Source organism: Elgaria multicarinata, chromosome 12 (assembly GCF_023053635.1).
Source record: "Elgaria multicarinata webbii isolate HBS135686 ecotype San Diego chromosome 12, rElgMul1.1.pri, whole genome shotgun sequence".
Classification (NCBI taxonomy): Eukaryota; Metazoa; Chordata; class Lepidosauria; order Squamata; family Anguidae; genus Elgaria; species Elgaria multicarinata.
Window position 1 is genome coordinate 11,941,826 of NC_086182.1, and position 20,705 is coordinate 11,962,530.

At 46.3% G+C, this 20,705-nt stretch overlaps 1 protein-coding gene across 1 annotated transcript; it reads right to left on the minus strand.

Moving 5' to 3' along the window:
* Positions 1 to 541: 541 nt before the first annotated feature.
* NKX3-1 (NK3 homeobox 1) lies at positions 542 to 6,324 on the minus strand. Its single transcript, XM_063139478.1, has 2 exons — positions 5,724 to 6,324; positions 542 to 951 (listed from the first exon to the last, which is right to left on the minus strand). Exons 1-2 carry the CDS (start codon positions 6,322 to 6,324, stop codon positions 542 to 544), a joined length of 1,011 nt encoding a protein of 336 aa, XP_062995548.1.
* Positions 6,325 to 20,705: the final 14,381 nt, after the last annotated feature.

The window sequence follows — 20,705 nt, forward strand, 5'->3', positions numbered from 1 at the left end:
GTGCAACCTAAACCTTCTAGCTAGAGATTCCAAGGAACGTGGCACTTTCTGCATGCACAGCACATGTTTTAATTGGGAGCTGTGATCTCTCCTTGGCAGCAAGGCAGCTTCTTCCATGGGTACTTTAGCCTTTCATTATTTAATGTCTTTCTCATGGCAGGGTAGGAGAGTGTTCACTACACATGAACACAGCTTGGCGGACCATCGGGGCACTGCGTTGCAGCATTGGCTTTAAGCAAAGACGTCTGGATTCCTTGCGACACCGGCAAGAGTAGCATATTATTGAATTTATTTGGCACTAAAAAAAAAAAAGCATAGTCCATCTGGGTAGTCCTGCACTTTGCACAGGGCAAGCTATACTTTAGATCTAGAGTATCTTGCAAGTCCCCTGGAGGTCCAGCATGGAGGAGGAAAAGGGATGTCAAAAATCTCTGGCAAAGCCTGGCAGGGTATTTAGTCCACTGTAGCAACGCCAGTGGCCGGATGGTGGTGGGCGATGAGCGCTTTTAGACTATGTGACAACTAGATCACTCAGCATCAGTTACCACAAGACTGGACTCCAGCCGTTCAAGTAGTATAAGTATGGATTGTAGTGGTAGTTGTGATACACAGAGAGGGCCAGGGTAGCCCTGGAGAAGTCATTTTCTTTGAAGACCGGAAGGGCAGAGTTCTTATCGAGTCCACCAAGTTCTGTGGCAAGCTGCTTCCTCTTGGTCTTATATCTTCGGTTCTGGAACCAGATTTTCACTTGGGTTTCGGTGAGCTTCAGGTTCTTGGCTAGGTGTGCTCGCTCCGGGGCGGACAGGTACTTCTGGTGACTAAACTTCCTTTCGAGTTCGATGACCTGAGTATGGGAGAAGGCGGCCCGCGAGCGCTTCTGTTGCTTCAGGGGTCTCAGTGAGGACTTGGGAGAGCTCTCACAGTTGGACAGGCAGGTCTCCGCAGGTGGTTCTAGGAAGAGGCAAAAGGGAAAGTTACAACCACATCAAACCATGCTGCCATTATCCTTTTACTAATATGAAAAGAGGGGGGGGAATCTCTGATGAAGAAGAACACTTTGAGGTGAATCTAGAATCACTGTTCTACTGACAGAAAGATGTTGCTTGTGGAATGTGACTTCCCACCCTCCCCTCAACTGGCCCCCCCCATGCAAACCCTCCAAATGTGAGGGACCCCTGGAACAGATCTGGATGGGGGACTTCAGGGGCGAGTAGAGCGAAGCCCCATTCCGGAAGCAGTATCCTTCTGCTTGCAAGTATGATGGTTCTGGATCCAGCCCTTGGAAACAGGGATGGATGGATGAGTCTGTTTCTGGTCCATGTCAGTTTCACATGTACCCCCTTATTGTTTTGCCTAAGTTTCCATTCACTGCATTTCCTAAGAACCTGAGAGCATGTTGTAGCAACTAAACTGTTATGTATGATAGGTTTTAATTTTTGTGAACCGCCCAGAGAGCTTCGGCTATTGGGCGGTATAAAAATGTAATAAATAAATAAATAAATAAATAAGGGTGACCATATGGAAAGGAGGACAGGGCTCCTGTATCTTTACAGTTGTATAGAAAAGGAAATTTCAGCAGGTGGCATTTGTATACATGGAGAACCTGGTGAAATTCTCTATTCATTAAACAGTTAAAGCTGCAAGAGCCTTGGCCTCTTGACCAGATACAAAAGAGGGCAGGGCTCCTGCAGCTTTAACTGTTGTGATGAAGAGGGAATTTCACCAGGTGCTGCATGCATACAAACGACACCTGCTGAAATCCCCTTTTCTATACAACTGTAAAAGATACAGGAGCCCTGTATCTCCTTTCCATATGGTCACCCTATGTATGAGCATATTCAGTTAGTCCTTTAAAAAGAAGTTGGTTTCATTCTGCATTAATTTGCAATTATAAACAAACCTGCATGATCATTTGTACTAAGTATTTCTTAAATATGTTTTTTTTAAAACAAACAAACAAAGTACATGTGTCTAAATGTTATTTTTTAATCTCTAGCTATTATTTTCTAAATGTATTTTATCCCAAACTATACATTTTGGTCCTTTTGAGCTGAGAGCTGCACCGTGAAATAGAGAGACGTGTGAAGATGAAGGATATTATGTTCTGTAGCAACATAGGAAGCTGCTTATACAGAATCAGACCCTTGGTCCATCTAGTCCAGTATTGGCAGCGGCTCTCCAGGGTTTCAGGAAGGATTCCTTCCCCACCGTCCTTGGAGAAGCCGGGGATTGAACTTGGGACCTTTGGCATGCAAAGCAAGTGTTCTACCCTGGAGCCATGGCCCCTCTCCGATCCACACCTTCACTCAGGAGGTGCTGATCTAGTGATCTCACATCAAAATTTGCAAAGACAGAATTTCTCAAGCATCTTTGCTTGGAAGCGATATAGAAGACCAGGAGAATAACATTATACACATGATCACAGCATGCACAAGGGGTGTGCCGGTATGCTAAGGCACACCCTAATGTCTCACGCAATAAGCACCAAATTGAGGGGGCCAGAAACAGTGGGAATGGTCCTCCAGCTGACCAGCAGCAGGAGTGAAAAGGAATTGTCCTGCTGGGCCCCCGAAGGCTAATATTACCTTGTAAGCTCCTCTTTGGCCAGTGTCACCACCTCTGCACAGATTTTGCAGTCAAATACAAACATATGTGCAGTGTGATGCAGTGATTAGGGTGTTGGATTTTCGCTGAGGAGATGCACATTCAAGCCAGTCACTGACTCACAGCCTAACCTACCTCACAGGGATATTGTGAGGTTAACCCCAGTGTATGCCACCCTCAGCTCAAATGGGGGCAAGGGCGGGATAGAAATGCAGATATTACACACACATACACACACACACACACAATTTTGCCATCACATGCACACATATGTGCAGTGCGATGTAGCGATGAGGGTATTGGATTTTAGCTGGAGCGATCTGACCTTGAACCCTATGACCTTCAGCAACTCCCTGTCTCAACGCCTAAAGTACCTCGCAGGGATGTTGCAAGGATTAAATGAGTTAAACCCAAATCAGTGTATGTCACCCTCAGCTCAATTGGGGGCAACAGTGGGATAGAAAAGCAGATAATAATATGGAGCATTGTTTAAAAATGCAAACAAATAAAATCAACAAATTATTTTACAGAGTGACGTACTGAGTATATTACGAGCAAACTACCCAGCTTGGGTATAGACCAAAAATAACAGTTCCAATCATCAATAAAAACAGTGAAGAATAGTTCTAATTGCCTAAGACCTGATGATCTTTTTCAGTGAGCTCCTTGGAGGAAGAGCAAGCTCAAAAGGCTAATAAACAAATAAACAGTTGCATTATAGGCAGAACAAAGTCACCAGAGTAAATACATCTCAAGGTAGCTCAAGGAAGTGAATCCAGCCACATACTTTGGGGAAGGCAAAAAACACTGTCAAAGAACATTGGTCAAAATTTCTCCCTGATCCTGAAACACCATCACCTGCTCCAATCCTATGCACACTTATTAGGAGCAAGCTTGGTTAAGAGTAAGCACTCAATGAGTCAAGATGTACATTTAATAATAATAATAATAGGGTGACCATCTGAAAAGGAGGACAAGTCTCCTGTATCTTTAAGAGTTGCATAGAAAAGGGAATTTCAGCAGATATCATTTGTATATATGGAGAACCTGGTGAAATTCTCTTTTCATCAGAACAGTTAAAGCTGCAGGAGCTATACTAGAGTGACCAGATTTAAAAGAGGGCAGGGCACCTGCAGCTTTAACTGTTGTGATGAAGAGGAAATTTCACCAGGTTCCCCATATATACAAATGACACCTGCTGAAATTCCCTTTTCTATGCAACTGTTAAAGATACAGGAGACCTGTCCTCCTTTTCAGATGGTCACCATAAATAATAATAATAATAATAATAATAATAATAATAATAATTTTTCTTACCTGCCTCTCCCTTTGGATTGAGGCAGGGAACAACATTAGTACAGGAATTAACACATCTTAAAAATACTTGATTACACATTCATCTGGTTCTGGGTAGGCCTGCCAGAAAAGGCTAGTTTTCAAAGCTGTCTTAAAATCACAGAGAGAGTTAATATTACAAATCACCTTTTGCAGGCCGTTCCACAATCTGGGGGTGACAGTAGAAAAGGTCCTCTGAGTAACTGATGTCAGCCTAGTTTTGGCTGACTGAAGTAATTTCTCCCCAGAGGACCTGAGTGTGTGGGACGGACAGTATGGGAGAAGGCGATCCTGCAGGTAACCTGGACGCAAACCATGTAGCAAGGTAATGACCAAGACTTTGTATTTTGCCCGGAAACTAATTGGCAGCCTGTGGAGTGATTTTAATGTTGGGGTAATATGCTGGTGACCAACCTGGCTGCCATATTTTGAACTAGTTGAAGTTTCCGAACTAGGTACAATGGTAGCCCTATGTAGAGCGCATTGCAGAAGTCAAGCCTTGAGGTTACCAGTGCGTGCACAACTGTCTTTAGGTCTTCTGACTCTAGGAAGGGGCGCAGCTGGTGTATCAGCCGGAGCTGATAGTAGGCACTCCTGGCCATCGCATCTATCTGGGCTGTCATTTGGCACGCCGGATCCAGGAGCACCCCCCAACTGCGAACACAATCTTTCAGGGGGAGTGTAGCCCCATCCAGAACTGGTTGACACACTTCCAAACTTAGGTCAGAGCCCTTGACAGCAAGCACCTCCGTCTTGTCTGGATTCAGCTTCAGTTTGTTTTTCCTCATTTAGTATCTCATGTCAAGTCTATGCTGCAAACATTTCCATTTTGCTCCTAAACTTCTTTCTTTGTCGCTTCCAAGCTCCCCCACCCCCTGACCCCTTTCTGTCCCCGGGAACAACCTCAAAAGAAAACATTTATCTGTCAAGGCTTTTGAAGGGGATAATAGGAGTTGTAGCCCGAAACATCCAAAAGACTCCAGGTGCCCTCCAGATATTCTGGACTACAACTCCCAGAATTACTCCCATGCTGGCTGCTGGACAAGATTGGGGAAGGCTGTTCTAGAGACTCTAGACAGGTCACCACCTCTCAGCCACAAGCACTCCGATTTTGGCAGGGCTGTGAATCCATTCTGGGTTTCCATCAGAACCAGCTGGAACTCTCAAGGAGCTGTCCAAGGCGCTGAACCTATTGGGGGGATAGGATTCAGTGCCCCCCAATGAAATCGGAGCCAGCAGCCTCCACTGGGCCCATCTTGCAACTTGACGTGGTACTCTACCACTCCAGGAGGATCTACCAAGACGCATGTCTAGATGTGCTCCAAGCTAATAACTGCTACTAGCATATGAAACCCACCGTAGGTTCTTATCCAGCAGAAAGTTCTCCCTGCGGTGAAGCCATTTCTGCACCCACCCCCACCCCGGGCCTTACATTCCACGATCTGGCTTTGCCACCAAAGAGCACAGAAAAACTTCCAGCGTCTTCCTGGCTATTTTTAATCCCAGCCCCTCCACAACAACCTTGCAGGGTAGGCTTGGCTGAAAAATCGGCTTGCCCAACAGGTTTCGAGACTGAGCACAGATCTGAACCCGGGGCTCCCCACTTTACGCCGCTACCCTAACCCAGATGTCTTGGACCACAACTGTCAGCATTCCTGACCGTTGGCCGTGCTGGCTGGGGCTGCTGGGAGTTGAAGTCGAAAGCATCCGCAGGGCAACAGATAAGGGAGAAGCCTGCTCTAACCACTAGAGCACACGTCTCCAAACAGTTAGGATGCCGTTACCTGCTGCATCCGTCTCGGGGGCTTTGATGGTTCCAACCGGGAGAAGAAGATCCCTCGGGGTCGCCTCCGCGGGAGAATCCCCTCCTTGGCGCGGCTCTTGCGCCTGCTGCGGCTCAGAGCCCGGAGCAGCCCGGCCACCCCTCCGCCTCGCCTCGCCAGCATGGCGCAGAATGTCCTGGATGAGGAAAGAGGTCAGCTGCTTAGGGCAGGCGGCGGCGGCGGCAGCAGCGGCACCCCCGCCCCTCTCAGCGGGCAGGAGCTGCTGCTGCTGCTGCTGCTGCTGGCGGCCGGGAGAGCGAAGGCGCTGCCCGGCTCCCTGCATGAGCCCCGGCACGTGGCGGGTGGCGCTGGGGCGGACGCGGTTTGCCCGGCAGGGGGCCCCCGTGCGCTCCGACGGCGGAGAAAGTTGGCCACTCGGCTCGGCTCCCGCGGCGGCCGGACGGTCACTTATAAGGGCTGCCGGAGGGGGCGAGGGGGGGGAGTTTCGGCTAGCCCCTCGCCGGGGATTGGTGCCTTCGGCGGCCGGCAACGCCTCCCGGGGGCCTCCTCTCCTCTGGAGATGCCCGCCCGCCGCGGATCTCCGTGGTGCGCCCCGGATCATCGCATCCTTGCTTCTTTGACTCTGAGCTCCTTTGCAGGAAATAGCGATTTGGGGCTGCGCAGTTAACCTGAGAGGAAGCCCCACCGAAGAACACCTGCACCCCCCACCGAAGAACACCTGCACACAGCCCTCCAGTCTGGCACTCTGCAGATGTGTTCGACAGCAACTCTCAACAAACCCAGCCAGCGTGTTGGACTACAACTCGCATCATCCTCAGCAGGCAGCGGGCTCGCTGGGGATGATTGAACTTGTGGTCCGACACTTCTACTCGGAAGTAAGGCCCAATGAGTTCAGTGGGGCTTCCTCCCTGGCAAGTGCGTGGATTGCAGCTTGAGACTTGCAGCTGAGTCCTTCCTTGTCCGATTTACTCAGAAGTAAGGTCACCTGAATTCAGCGGCGCTTCGTCCCAAGTAAGTGAATGAAGGCTTGCAGACTGCCTTTGGAATAAAGGCAGTAAATGCATTCCTCCCCCTTATCCTCCCCCTCCTTTTTTGTGATCCTGGCTCGAAGCACTCAGTTTGCAAGGGTGCGTATTAGGAACAGGGCTGGGTCTGCTGCCTGAAGCAAAAACCCATTACACACACAGGCACCAGGTGTACTGGCCACCTGGGCCGGTGCTACCATAGAGGCCACTCAGGCGGCACCCGGAAGCTGCTCTCCCACAGCAGCTCTGAGAGGGCAGCTTCTGGGCGCACCATTCCGAAGCCACCTGCCCACCCCAGTGTCCTGGCTTTGCTTCGACTGGGTGAGCGCCAAAGCGAAACCAGAATGCTGAGGTGAGGTGGGGTGGGGCGGTGGCTTTGGAACGGCGCTCCTGGAAGTCGCTCTCCCAGAGCGGCTTCCGACCGGGCGCGCCGTTTTGAAGCCACACCCCCACCCCAGGGTCCTGGCTTTGCTTCGGCTGGGTGCCCACCAGCCGAAGCGAAGCCACGCCCGCTACACCCCACTCCAGTGCCCTGGCTTCTCTTCGGCTGGGTGGGCGCCAAAGCGAAGCCAGAATGCTGAGGTAGGGTGAGGTGGGGCGGTGGCTTTGGAACGGCGCTCCTGGGAGTCGCTTTCCCAGAGCAGCTTCCGGCCGGGCACACTGTTCCGAAGCCACCCCCCCACCCCAGGGTCCTGGCTTCGCTTCGGCTGGGCAAGCGAGATGGCGCCCCGTGCCCAGCTCACCTGCCTAGGGCGCAAAATAGTCTGGCACCTGCCCTGCTGGCCACTGAATCACTCCTCTGTATTAATGACCGGACCTGGTCCTCCACTGCACTTGCAGGCAGCAGGCTATAGGGGGCACCGATCAGGCCATGTGACACACGGTTCTCTCTAATGCCTTGCTGCTACCTACCAATTATGCTGCCTGAAGCGATTGCCTCACTTTACCTAATGGTAGGGCCGGCCCTAATTAGGAGAACAGTTCCTCCAATGCTTTTAGCTGCTTCTTGCCACTTCCAAACACAACCTTCTCCAACCTGGTGCCCTGCAAGTGTGGGAGTTCAACTCCCAGAATAGCTGGCTGGGGGATTCTGGGAATGGTAGTCCAACACACCCGGAGAGCACCAGGTTGGGGAAAGTAGTCCAAATAATTCAGAAGGATCTCCCCACAAACCCTGGGCAGCAGTCAGTTTTTGCATCCGGAGCGACATCTTTAGGAAACTTGAGTAGCCGTTGACTACGCTGGAACCCCAGGATCCCCTCAGCCACCGCAAAAGGAAGATTTATGAAGCAATAGGAAACCAAGAGTATTATTTGCCTTGCACTTCGACATCACCCTGCCCTGCAAGGGACCCTCCCCTCTCCGTCCCCCGGCTTCTGGAGACGAAATTAAGACCTGCGTTGGGCTGTCCAAACGATTAGACGCCGCGCAGGCTGGGTGGCCTGCATAACACTGCCTTCCCAATCTGCTCAACAGCTTAGCTGTGCTCCTTCACCTGTAATGCACATTGGGCATGTTTGCTTTTCAGCTGGGGGGAATGACCTTCTCACACCCTGACAAGGGAGGGCGAGTTCGGGAGGGTGACGCGAGCAACCTGAGACCTCCGGCGGCGATCACCATTTATCTCGCCCTTCAGCTTTCTCCGAGTGAAACAAGGATGCTAGAGTTTCTGGCTCCCTGCCGGTTGCATCCATCCAGTGGGCTGCACCCTGAGCAGCGAGTCCTCTTCGGCTCAGCATGAGCAGGCCTTTGGAAGATGCTCTGGCTGGGTTCGCAAAGCGTTTGGCTCTAAGGAAACATGCCCAATTCCTTTTTTCATCATCCAGGGGACCAGGGAGCACTGGGAGGACAGACCCCGCTGCTTCCCAGGACTAACGTCAAGTCAAGGGGGAGACTGTATTGTTTCCAGTGCCTCCTAAAAACAGCTCTGTTCCAGGAAGCCTTCTTTGACAGACCAAGTGACAGGAAATGAAGAGAGGAGCCCTCACAAAAGGAACATGTATAGGAGTGGATCCCCCAGGAAACTGAGTGTCTGTAATATAAAGTATTCCTTAATCAAACAATGTCTGGATGGTTTAATGAGATACATTTTTGTATATAAATTTTAGTATTAGGACAGGGATATACATTTATCTCATTAAACCATCCAGACATTGTTTGATTAAGGAATACTTTATATCACAGGCACATGCTTTTCTAAGGGATCCACTCCTATACATGTCCTTTGAAAGATCAGCCATGTTTTTTTTAATTGGTACTCTGTTTTTAACATTACAATTTTTAATCAAGCGTTTAATTTTATCGTTTTATTATTTTATCCTTCATTGTTCACCACTCCATAATCTGCTTAGATGTGGAGTGGTATATAAATGCTGTAAACTGACAAATAATGAGAGGGCACACTGTGGTCTTCTCTGGAATGAAGAGTACAACTTTAAGGCCTCTTTCCTGGCTAGAACATATAGATGGGATTTGCATGATTTGCAGGGAGTTAAAAAGCCATGGTAGCTTGAGAACTAGGCTGCACCTGCCGGTCACTGGGCACAGATAAACATAATTACCCTTGGCAGCACAGCCTGTTGTGTCATGCAATCCTGGCCAGGGTGGCTCATTGCTGTGGGCAACAAGCCACACAGAGCCCATGGGCTGTTGCAGGATGGCTTGTTAAGGGTTGCTTACTGATTGTGCGAACTAGGTCACAGATCTGCACTCTGCCCTGTTTATTGCACAGACGGCAATGTTTTTGAGCCAGTTTGCCTCTTTGTGGCCAGAGTGCGCATTGCAACCATTTCTGTAGGTCTCCTGCTTGAAAAGAGGTATTTTGCAGTTTTCTACCTGCAGCGTGGTTGGCAGAGGTCTCCTTAAGAGATGGTTTAGAAGAGGAAATAATAGATGACTTGTGTGGGTACCCTAAGGTGAATGCGGCATAAACCTAATGCGGCACAATTCCTCTTTATTATAATTATGATCATGAACAGCGTCATGAGGTTTATATAGCACTTTTAAGCCTTCAGAGCACTTTGTGAGCATTAATACTTCATAAATCTTTATAACAACCCTGTAAGGTAGGTCAGATGAAGATAATTGATTGACAGACACAGATAGGGAGTCTGTGAAGGTGAGTTTTCTACCAGGTAGGGTGAACCACTAATCCTCTTCCCTGTCTAGCTCAGTTCTTGGTGGTAGCCCTTGGTTTGCTCTTCCACCTTCCGCCATGACATCATCTTTCATCATCATATTCCATTCTGAATATTCCCCTTGCCCCCACCTCATAATTCCCAGGGTTACCATAGGGATGGAAATAAACAATTTTGCATCATCGCAATTCTGTTACTTATTCCTTACCAGACGTCGGATCAGTTAGGAGCATCGGAGTTAGTCTCCCTTGTGATTTGCGAAATATTTCTATGCGAAATATTTCTAGTTGTCTTATCTGGATACTTTGTGTCAACATGGCAGGTAGGAAAATGTGCCATCTAAAGGTTCAAAAGCATCCTTCCTTTTTCTCGGTTGCTGATAGAGACAACAGCGGGGAGGTTACGGATCCAGAACTAGGAAAGGGTTAAAGTCTTTGGACACGTTAAAGAAGGTAAAATACATGGGATGTGGAAGTTGCGATAAGGTGAGAGAAGGAGCAAAGAGCAGGCAACTCCACAGCCATAACCCAGGGCACAATGCAGCAAAAACGGTCACAACTCAGGCCCAGCAATGCCAACAAGGCTTCCGTTAGCCATGCTTAAGGATGGTCCATGGCTTTCAGTGGGATTTAGTCTTGACTAGCATGTAACAATGACTTAGTTAAAAAGGTCCTGTTCAGTTAAACCACATCTTTAACTATGGTGAATAAGGCTTTTTGCCTTATTCACTGTGGTTAAAGTTATGGTTTACGGTGTCTTCTGAACGGGGCCATTCTGAAGCATTGGTGGGGCCAGGAGAGGGTTGGGGTTGCATTGGAGGAGTCCTGTGAGTGTTCGCTGTTGCCCTCCGTCCCCAGCAGCTGCAAGCAACCTGTCCTCTTTCCCCAGGTATTTAAAACGAGGCTTCTAGAGGCACCTTGGCCAGGAGAGGGTTGGGGTTGCATTGGAGGAGTCCTGTGAGTGTTCGCTGTTGCCCTCCGTCCCCAGCAGCTGCAAGCAACCTGTCCTCTTTCCCCAGGTATTTAAGCCTTCAACATCCTGTAGGCATGAGCCTGCGGCGCGAGCCGAAGGGCGAGAGCAAAAGAAGCCGCTACCTAGAGATCTACGGACAGTTGAAGTAACGTTCCACAATACTCAGACACCTGGAGATTCAGTGTTCTTTGGATGCTGCTAGAGAAGCTCCCCCACATATCAAACCTCTCAGGATGTACAGAGGAGGGGGAAGAACCAAACAAGAACTAAGGGAACCAGGGATCAAAAGAACCACGGCCATTCAGATGTAATAGCAAAAGGAATTACCAGAAAGACATTGGCCATTGATTACTGGATACCACTTCCTGTGCCTCGCTGGGCTTATTTCTGCTTTCTGGTTAATAGTGTGTAACATCATAAAGAACACAATGGTCCTCACCAGAGGCGGATATAAACAACAAGGTCTGGTTCCAGTCACTGAAGATGTGATCTCCTATACCAAGGCCCAAAAACAATTAAAAATCACTAACTTTTTTCCTATCAACTCTGAGGAACTTTTAAATCTAACACCTGAGACAAAGACTCCTGATAAGGAGGTTCTAGACTGGTCCCTGGGAGCTCAGAGTATAATGAGGGTCATGGACTGGGAAAACCCAGAGGAACGCAGATGCAGTTTAGCTGCAGAATTCGCATCTGTGGGGGTCCCCCTTGCAGAGACTGGACATCCGATTTGCTCGTCTGAAACTCCACAAGGCAGCTCAAAAAGTTCTGTCATACCGACCTGCCCGGATGCATTTTTGGGCAAGAACTTCGATTCTTTACCCCCATATCGAAACATTCACTCTATCTTCTCTGATGACAAAGATCCCCATGTGGTAGCCAATCTGCTTAGCAGCCAACATGAACTGACCAAGAGACTGTTTACGAGCTGGGCAGATGATATATCTCTGATAAAGAAGTTTCTCTCAGAATGCAAGGAGCTTCTGACTACATTAACAGTTTTTGCACTAGGCAGATCTAAGAAAGGAATCCAAGGCAACACAAGTGAAATTGAAAGTAAGACATCTGAGCAAAAACCAATGTCAAATTCCAACCTTCTAACAGCACTGGCTGAAGTATACACAAAAGACGCCCCTGAGCTTGGAGGAGTGGTTTCAGAAATGGAGATGCGTAAAACTGAAGCACAAACAAACAATTCTACTATGCCAAATAGGAATGTGGGCAGGAGATTGGCCAAGAAGAAAGGGGGCAGTAATCTAAAAAAGACCAAAAATGTGAAAAATGCTAACTCTGTAAGATACAAGAAAATGGAATTCAAGAAACTTTTTAAACTGCTTGACAAAAGTCCCAAGCAGAAAGCAGATTCAAAAGTTAAGGAAACCAAGAACAGGGAAACTATTGGTGATACTGGCAAGCTCCAATCTGAAATTATATTTGATACCCCCCTACAGCCCATCCCACTAACATCAGTACAGGATCAGATCCAAGTTTCTGATATGCAGGATCCTTGGACACTAGCCCCACAGAAAAAGAAGCTCCACCAGACGAAAAACGTAAAATACTCCAGTTGGAACTTAATATTGAATCGCCAGAAGTTGGTATTAGTGAATTATCCTAAGCCTGCAGGTTTTTTAACCCAGCACGAACGCAAACGGCACTTAAAAATAATCTTGGATGCAGTTTTCCCAGGGCTGGTTACTTTAAATAATATTGTCCATGTGGAATACTTATACTATAATTATACACATGCTCATGCTGTGGTTACCTTCAATGAGTGGGGCAAGGCCAAAACTGTATATGACAGCAGAGAAGCTTTTGCTGGGAGGGGCATTTTTTTCTCAAGATTTTTTGAAAACTTGACACCTCTGGTCTTTCCAGTTCTTTATACCCAAAAAACACCTATGAGAAGGAGACATGTGCCACTACAAATTTAATTGACTTTGATACCACAGACGGAACTCTCTTTAGCCATAAAGGTATAAACACCCAGAAGTTCTCAGATAGTAATGAAAGTCCCATTTATAGCAGTATAAGGGTGTCTCCCAAAATCCAAGAATCACTGCTGGACTCAAGAGGATATAATATAAAACACCCGGAGCACTGTGGAAAGAAGCAGACCAACAACTCAATAAACTTGAATAACTCCACAGATCCAGTGACGGCCTGTGGAATTCCCATTCACATGGTCCACAAAAGGGCTCCTACTCTTAAAGGCCAAGCTGATCAAAAAACAGCATGGGATCAGTGGCACAGATGCTATAAGGATGATGAACCCTCTACTAATGAGGAGATAGCTCTCTTGGACTCTTTCTGTGCGTTGGACTTAGAAGCACAGAAAGATATCCTGAGGCGTCTGACATCTTTGAGAGAACATTTGATAACCAGGCAAGCAGAATGTGCAAGCCCGTTGGCTAAGAGAGAAGCACCCGGGTCAGTAGAGGGCCGTGCCCTAATCCACCAGAAAAACGATCAAACCAGTGGGAGGGGAGTTGGAAATGGCTCCAGTGGAGGGGAGAAAGGCTCACAGAGAGGTCTGGGTATAGCAGAATTTACTCGCTAGGATAATAAACTTGCGCAACGTGACCCAGTGGCCAAAGAGATCACTGCAAGTGCCAGCAGACTAAAATCTCCAATATGGGCTGATATGCGATATTTGGAAGAAGAGGAACTAGGATCTCCGAAAAGGCCTGCTGAACCTGTATACCCCCTCATAAAGGTGATGGGACCAGTGAAAACTAATGTTAGCAAGATCACGACACAGATGGAATTGATCGAAGAGCTGGAGGAGGACTCGAGGCCATCATCAGGGGCTGAGGAAATTGCAAAGGAGCATCAGTCACTTATAGGGGGAGTAACTTCATCTGCTTGTCCCAGAGTGACTATAACAACTCAGAGCTTCCCGCAAGGGGGGTCTGCACCAGTTTGACCAAAAAAGTGCCACTGTAACATATCACAAATAAGTCTTCTTTCCTGGAATATTGCAGGTTGGCTAAGTAAAGTGGTAGATCTCCCCTTTATGGAATTCATAAAAAAGCATGAGATTTTACTTTTTCAAGAGACATGGGCCAGGGAGGATCTATCCATAAATGGCTTTGCCTCCTACTCTTTAGATGCAACTCCTAGTAACAAAGGTGGGTGGCCCAAAGGAGGACTGGGTATTCTAATAGCTACAAGCATCAGGGCCTCCCTATCTAGATTGGAGCCCCTGACTTATTTGGCCACCGCGTTGATTTTAAAGTTTAATTCATTTAATTTACTAGTAATTAATGTATATATGCCACCACATAGGGAAAAGCAATTGGTTAAAGAAGATTGGTTAAAATTGGAGGAGTATATCAATAAGCTGACAGATTTGTATCCTGAAGCCTCAGTGATCTTGGCGGGTGATCTTAATGCTCGAACTGGTCAGAATGATGCTGCCCTGTATGCCCATTTCCATGAACACCAACCTGCAACAGAGGAGGCCCACCCCCTGCCTGATAGGCAATCTAAGGATAAGGGTTGCAATTACGCCGGCTGATGCCTTATGAAAATGATAAATAGACTTGATTTAGTCATTTTGAATGGCGGTGTAAAGGGTGATATGAATGGGGAATTTACCTTCCTGTCAAGTTTGGGTGCATCAACGATTGATTATATCATAGTCTCTTATAATTTGTTAAATAAGGTGACTGGGCTTAAGGTGGGTAACCGTGTTGAGAGTGACCATCTACCCTTAATGCTATCCCTAAACCTGAGAGACCTTAATGTGCACACTGAACACAGTTTTCCAATGATTGAAGAGGCAGAAATAAGATCCTCACGGATTAGGTGGTCTGCCAAACTAGACAAAGCAACATCTGAGATGTTATACTCGGATTGCATTCTCCACCTTAGAGATGTTCTACTAAATGCAGTATCCCCCGAAAAAGCAGTATCATTATACCAAATATTGATCTCCTCCCTTCAAAATTGCTTGAAGCATAAAAAGGGTAAACAACAATTCTCCTTGCCCAATAAATCTAAAAAGTGGTTTGACCAAGACTGCGTTGCTTTAAAACACCTCTTAGTTAAAAAATACAGGTAGTACAGGGAACAGAATCTTCCAGTACTTCCTAAGGAATGGTTTGAGCACAAAAGGAGATATAAAGCTCTGATTAAAGATAAAAAGAAGCGAGCCCAAAAGGAAGCATGGCAGAGTTTAATAGATGCATCGAGGGCAGGTGATTCAGCCACCTTTTGGAAAGTTATTTCGAGGGGTTGGCCAAATATAACAGCTAGACCGGAGTATCTTATCCCTGCTAAAGTTTGGGAATCCCATTTCTATACTATGTATGCAAGTGGGCAAGTTTCCCAACAGTTTCCAAGAGCTCTAATTAATAGTGCTCCCGAGTGGCCCCCTGTATCTGTTTCTGAAATAAATAACCTTATCCTGAAACTTAAACAGGGTAAAGCACCAGGTGGAGACAACATCCCTCCAGAACTACTTAAAGCCAATAAAGAGTGGTGGGCGCCAGTTTTGGCAGCCCTATTCACTTACATCGATCGTTCAGCTTGCATCCCAGAAGATTGGGGACTTGCAATTATCATCCCAATATACAAAAAAGGGAAAAGATCGGACCCTGCAAATTACAGACCCATCAGCCTTTTAAGTATAATCAGTAAATTGTATGCCAGCCATCTTCATGAAAAACTAGTTATGTGGCTGGATCAAGAAAACATTCTAGAAGACGAACAGGCAGGATTTAGGTCTGGGCGATCTACTATTGACCAAGGCTTGGTTCTCCAACACCTGGTTGAAAAATATGCATCAAAAGCTAGAGGAGCTCTCTATGCAGCCTTTATTGATTTCAAATCGGCCTTTGACCTAATTTCAAGAGAGAGGTTATGGGAAAAATTTGCAGATACAAATATTGATAGACGTCTCTTAACTCTCATACGCTGCTTATATGAGAACACTTATCTTCGGATAAGTTGCGATCGGGTGGGACACCTAACTGATCAAATCCCAACTTTTAATGGAGTAAAGCAAGGCTGTATACTTGCACCTACTCTTTTTAATTTCTATATCAATTCATTAGTTAAAAGTGTGAGGGAAGTATGTTCCCATCCCCCAAAATTGGCAAATAAGCCCTTGTCAGTACTTCTGTATGCCGCCGATGCTGTGCTGCTTTCCTTAAGAAGTGTAGGACTAAGACGTCTTTTAAAAGCGTTAGATCTCTATGTAAAAATGAATTACTGTTGATTAACCATCTTAAATCTAAGGTTATGGTTTTTTCCAGAAGAAGGTTAAAGCATAAATGGCAGATTAACAACCATCCCATTGAACAAGTTTCATCCTTTAGATACTTGGGTATAACATTTCATTCTTCTGGCTTATGGAGTTTGCAAACTAAAAATGCAATTGAGAATGCACAGAGAAGCATCAAGGCTCTCCTCTGCTTTTTCTATACGAAAGGAGGCCAATATATTCCCTCAGCCATTCAAGTTTTCAAGGCGAAGGCCATCTCCCAGATGTCATATGGATCACAGTTGTGCATATACAAAAATTTTGCCTCCTTTGAAGTCACTCAGACTAAATTTTTGTGTTAAGTTTTGGGAGTCCCAAGTTGTGTTCCAAATGTAATTGTCCGTTTAGAGACAGGGCAAATTTCTATTGAGGCCTGTATACGGATCCTTAGGATTCATTACTGGCTGAAGCTGATTTTCTCCCCAGTGGGCCTGGCCCCACTGACATTAATTGATACATTCCAGACAAAATGGAAAACTACACTATATGAAAAACTGAGAGTTCTAGGCTTCTCACCAAATGCCCTAGTTGCTCTTGGTTTTGAAAAAGCTAAAATGACAATTCAACAACGTATTTGGGATATAGAATTGCAAAATCATTTGAGTTTGGCTTCAAGGTATCCTGAATTTAGAGATAATGGGAGGATATTTGCTTATGCAAAATATCTGGTGGACTTGAATATTCCTAAATTCAGGAAAGCTTTCACTCTGGCCAGGTTTAATGTTCTACCTTCAGCCCTTTTGGATGGAAGGTTTGGAAATGTACCCTACCAAGAACGGGTACGCCAAACATTTATAACCTCTATCCTGCAGCGAATTCCCGGTAGATCAGATGAATATTACATAAAACATCTTCTATCGGATCAGAATCCTCAGATTACTCTAAAAGTGGCCAGTTTTTGTGCAGCTGCCATAAGCCAACAGAAATTAATGTTGAAGAATTTTATTGCACCTTAGACTAAGGCTGAGACTGCCACGTTTTATGAATTTTATGTATGTATTTTATTGTATATTGGGGTTTTTATGGATTTTATGTATGTATTTTATTGTATATTGGGGTTTTTAATATTATTGTGATGTTTTCTGTTGTGCTGGTCTATGACCGAAATAAACAAACTTTGACTTTGAAGCATTGGTGTAATTTTTTCTGTACTATCATAAATGTATGAAGCACTTTTACAGAGTTGAATAAGCCAACTACCCAGGTCCCTGCCCCAAGGACCTTGCAATCTAAACGTTTGCCAGTGTGTGTGGGGTAACAACACAGGAAGAGTCACAGGGAAGAAACATGTATAAATGTTGTCACACCCCAAGGAACTATGTAGACCTAATTTTGGTTGAGGAGGACTAGGTGCTCTTTAAAGCCGACAGGAGTTTGCGAATTCTGCGGAAAAGATTCACATAATCAGCCCTCCCGTCTTGTGGATGCAGGACTCCCAAATAACATTAAAAGACAACCCCCCTAAAACCTAACCCCCCCAAACCTACCCCTCCCCAGTGCTTGTGTAACATTTCCAGAGCTGTAGCAGACTTTTGGGCAGTTTTGAGTGGTAGACTCTATATAGTCACCCAGGAGGGATTCCTGTTTTCCTGCTACAACTCTGAAGCGGTTTTAAAAGACGTACCCTGTGGCTGTGGTTTCCCTTGACTCCAACTGCAGAGCCCATGGGGGCTTTTGAGGAAAGGGCCCAAGGGAGCTGGGAGGTGTTTTGTATTAAATGATCCAGAACGAGACATTTTGGAAAGACAGTTGGGAGAAGAGTGTGGTCTTTAAATTGAAAGTTCTCTTGAACAAGGATCATTAATAATATGAATAGGTGAATTTAACAAGGTGTAATTTATTTTGCTGGTGCCCAGGACTGCACCAAGTGTTCAGAGTAATTTCTTCACGTTTGGGAGAAGCCTTCGGTCGGCGCAAATGCTTATTTTTCAAACTTGTTGTGATTTGACTTACTGTTTGGTTTGCTCAACAGACTACCTTCCGTTCAGGTCAACTGCCCATTGCTTTGGACTTCCATTTGCGTCATAACATCCTCTGGCCTGGTAGAATCTTGGGGTTACCATGGGAACAGCAGTAAACCAGTGCACCAGCTCACTGCTCCATGTTTTCTTCTTTATTGGAAGCTGACTAGAGTCAACCCCTCAGAACTGCCGCTCAGTGGTAGGGCACATGCTGAAGACCCCAGCTTCCTTCTCTGGAACTGGGTCTCCAATGTGTTGCCCATGAGCACCCATATGCCCACCGATACCTCTTGTTGCATGCTAAGCTCCCTGCAGCTCCTGATTTTTATTTCATTTCTTAAGATTGGTTTTATTTTATTTTTTAGTATTCATATTAAATAAATAAATAAATACAATTGTTTCAACTAGCAGGTTGGCATGCTTCAAAGCGAAGGGCTGCCCTCCAGAGCCATCCTTATTTGGGTTCAAAAGAGTGGTTTTAGACTCCACCTTTGAATCATATTTAGGTTCTTGGGCAAGAGACTGTTCATTGGCCCTGTTCAGAAGATACCTTAAACCACAGGTTTAACAGCAGTGAATAAGGCTTTTTATGTGTGAACATTCAAGCCCGGCTAAGTCTTTTTACTTAGCCTTCAGGGTTGATGGTTGCTAAGACTGATCAAGAGGTTCAATCCTTGATGTCCCTGCTTGCTTTGTTTGTGTTCTAGATCAGGCCCGCAACACACGGCCACAGGAAGGCTCGAATCGTCCACCTCAGAGCATCCCAGTGGTGATTGCCAGTACTACCATGGGAGGAGGACCCCACAGCACCTCCGGAACATCCACACCATGGCTGCAACCTTCAGTCTCAACTCTGCCCATCCAGCCCAACCTAGGTAGTGCCAGCATCTACAGCTACCTCCCTTCAGAACCATCTCACCTGCAGGCAGTTTTGGGGAATGATGCTCAATTGCAGATTCTCAGCTCAGCAGCTCTTTATAGTTCTGTTCATGGGTGGGGAACAGCTGGCCATCTCCCCGGGCCTTTCTATGGGCCACTGCCATCTCAGTAGGGAAGCCTCCCAAGTGCCAGTCCCATGGAGCACATGTATGCCCACCCCCACCTCCAGCCTGTGGCCAGTCTTCAGCTGGTACAGGTGCAGCCTTCTAGGCAAGGACACCTCCAGCAAACCTCTTTACAGGATGGGGCAGGCCTGTCCCTGTGCAACTATGCCACCTTGGCCCCCATACCTTTGGAACAGAGGCATCCCATGGTACAGACAGGCAGATCTGTCCCTGTGCCACCAGACCCAAACAGCCAAGTACTTTTGGTTATTAACAAGATGGAGTCTCAAACCATCATGACACCTCCTCCAGCCAGTGGGTGCTTGTGGCGTTACACCCCACAAGTCAGTTCCCAAATGTATGTCTGCAGTTTGTAAGTCCGTGGTTTTTAGAATGTTGGCCTGAGTGGGCGGAGTTAGAATGTCTTGGGAGTGGGGAGGAGTGATATATAAGGGAATGACTGAGGGGATTGTGAGGGACAAAGGGAATGTCCGTCGCTGAGCGTGATCTTCAGCCCCCAAAGGGGCACTTCTTGAAGAGGCCTTGATGTGCCATAAGCCACAAGGCTAACTAACAACAAACGAATTCTTCTTCTTCTTCTTCTTTTTTAATATATATATATATAATAACTAACTAGAAAAGATTAGAAAACTGGAGAGAAAAGACAAGAAGGAAAATAGAATATTTTCAGCTGAGGTAAAGTATACCACACACGAGAAGTCTCCACAAGCTGTTGACCCTACAGGCGGTTGAAGAGAACTGAGGGGATTAGGCAGGAACCCCTGAGCATGCTCAGTGGACGGTGGGGGAGGGGTTCCCGCCTAAAACGTTTTCAGCTATAGAAGTTTCTGAAGCTGGCCCTGCACAGGTGCAGAGCCCATATGTGTGATGCACAGAGACCACGAAGAAGAATATGTGGCATTACACCCCACAAGTCAGTTCCCAAATGTATGTCTGCAGTGTGTAAGTCCGTGGTTTTTAGAATGTTGGCCTGAGTGGGCGGAGTTAGAATGTCTTGGGAGGGGGGAGGAGTGATATATAAGGGAATGACTGAGGGGATTGGGAGTTCTTGTTCTTGTTCTTTTCTGGAAACCTTTTCAGGGAGACTTATTAGGTACTTTTAGAGTCTGTAGTGCTCTCTGTGTTTATGGTACTTAAGGTTTGGGAAATTTGAGGGTCAGTGTAGTGAGTGGTGTCTTTAGGGTGTGGTGTGCACATAGTGGAAGTAAATTAATCAATACTGATAATAAAGAAAGTTCAAGAGTGATTGTGTGACAAAAAGGAAAGCGCGTATGTGAATGAGTGACAGGATTGTATGAAAGGTTTCAAAAAGGTTTTTAATTGTTTTATTTGAAACAAAGCTTGTGTACTTTTGAAAATAAATTTTGATTGTTTTGTTTTTAAACTGCCACAAAAATCCCACGTGTCTGTTTGGCATTTATCATCTAAGGTTTACACATTTAGCACCCACTCTGACAATCATTCACCTAAGCAGATATAACTCACAGCGCATTATTATGTATATTAAAATCCTTCTCCATTTTAACCCCTTTCTCCACATAGTTTGGAGGAAGG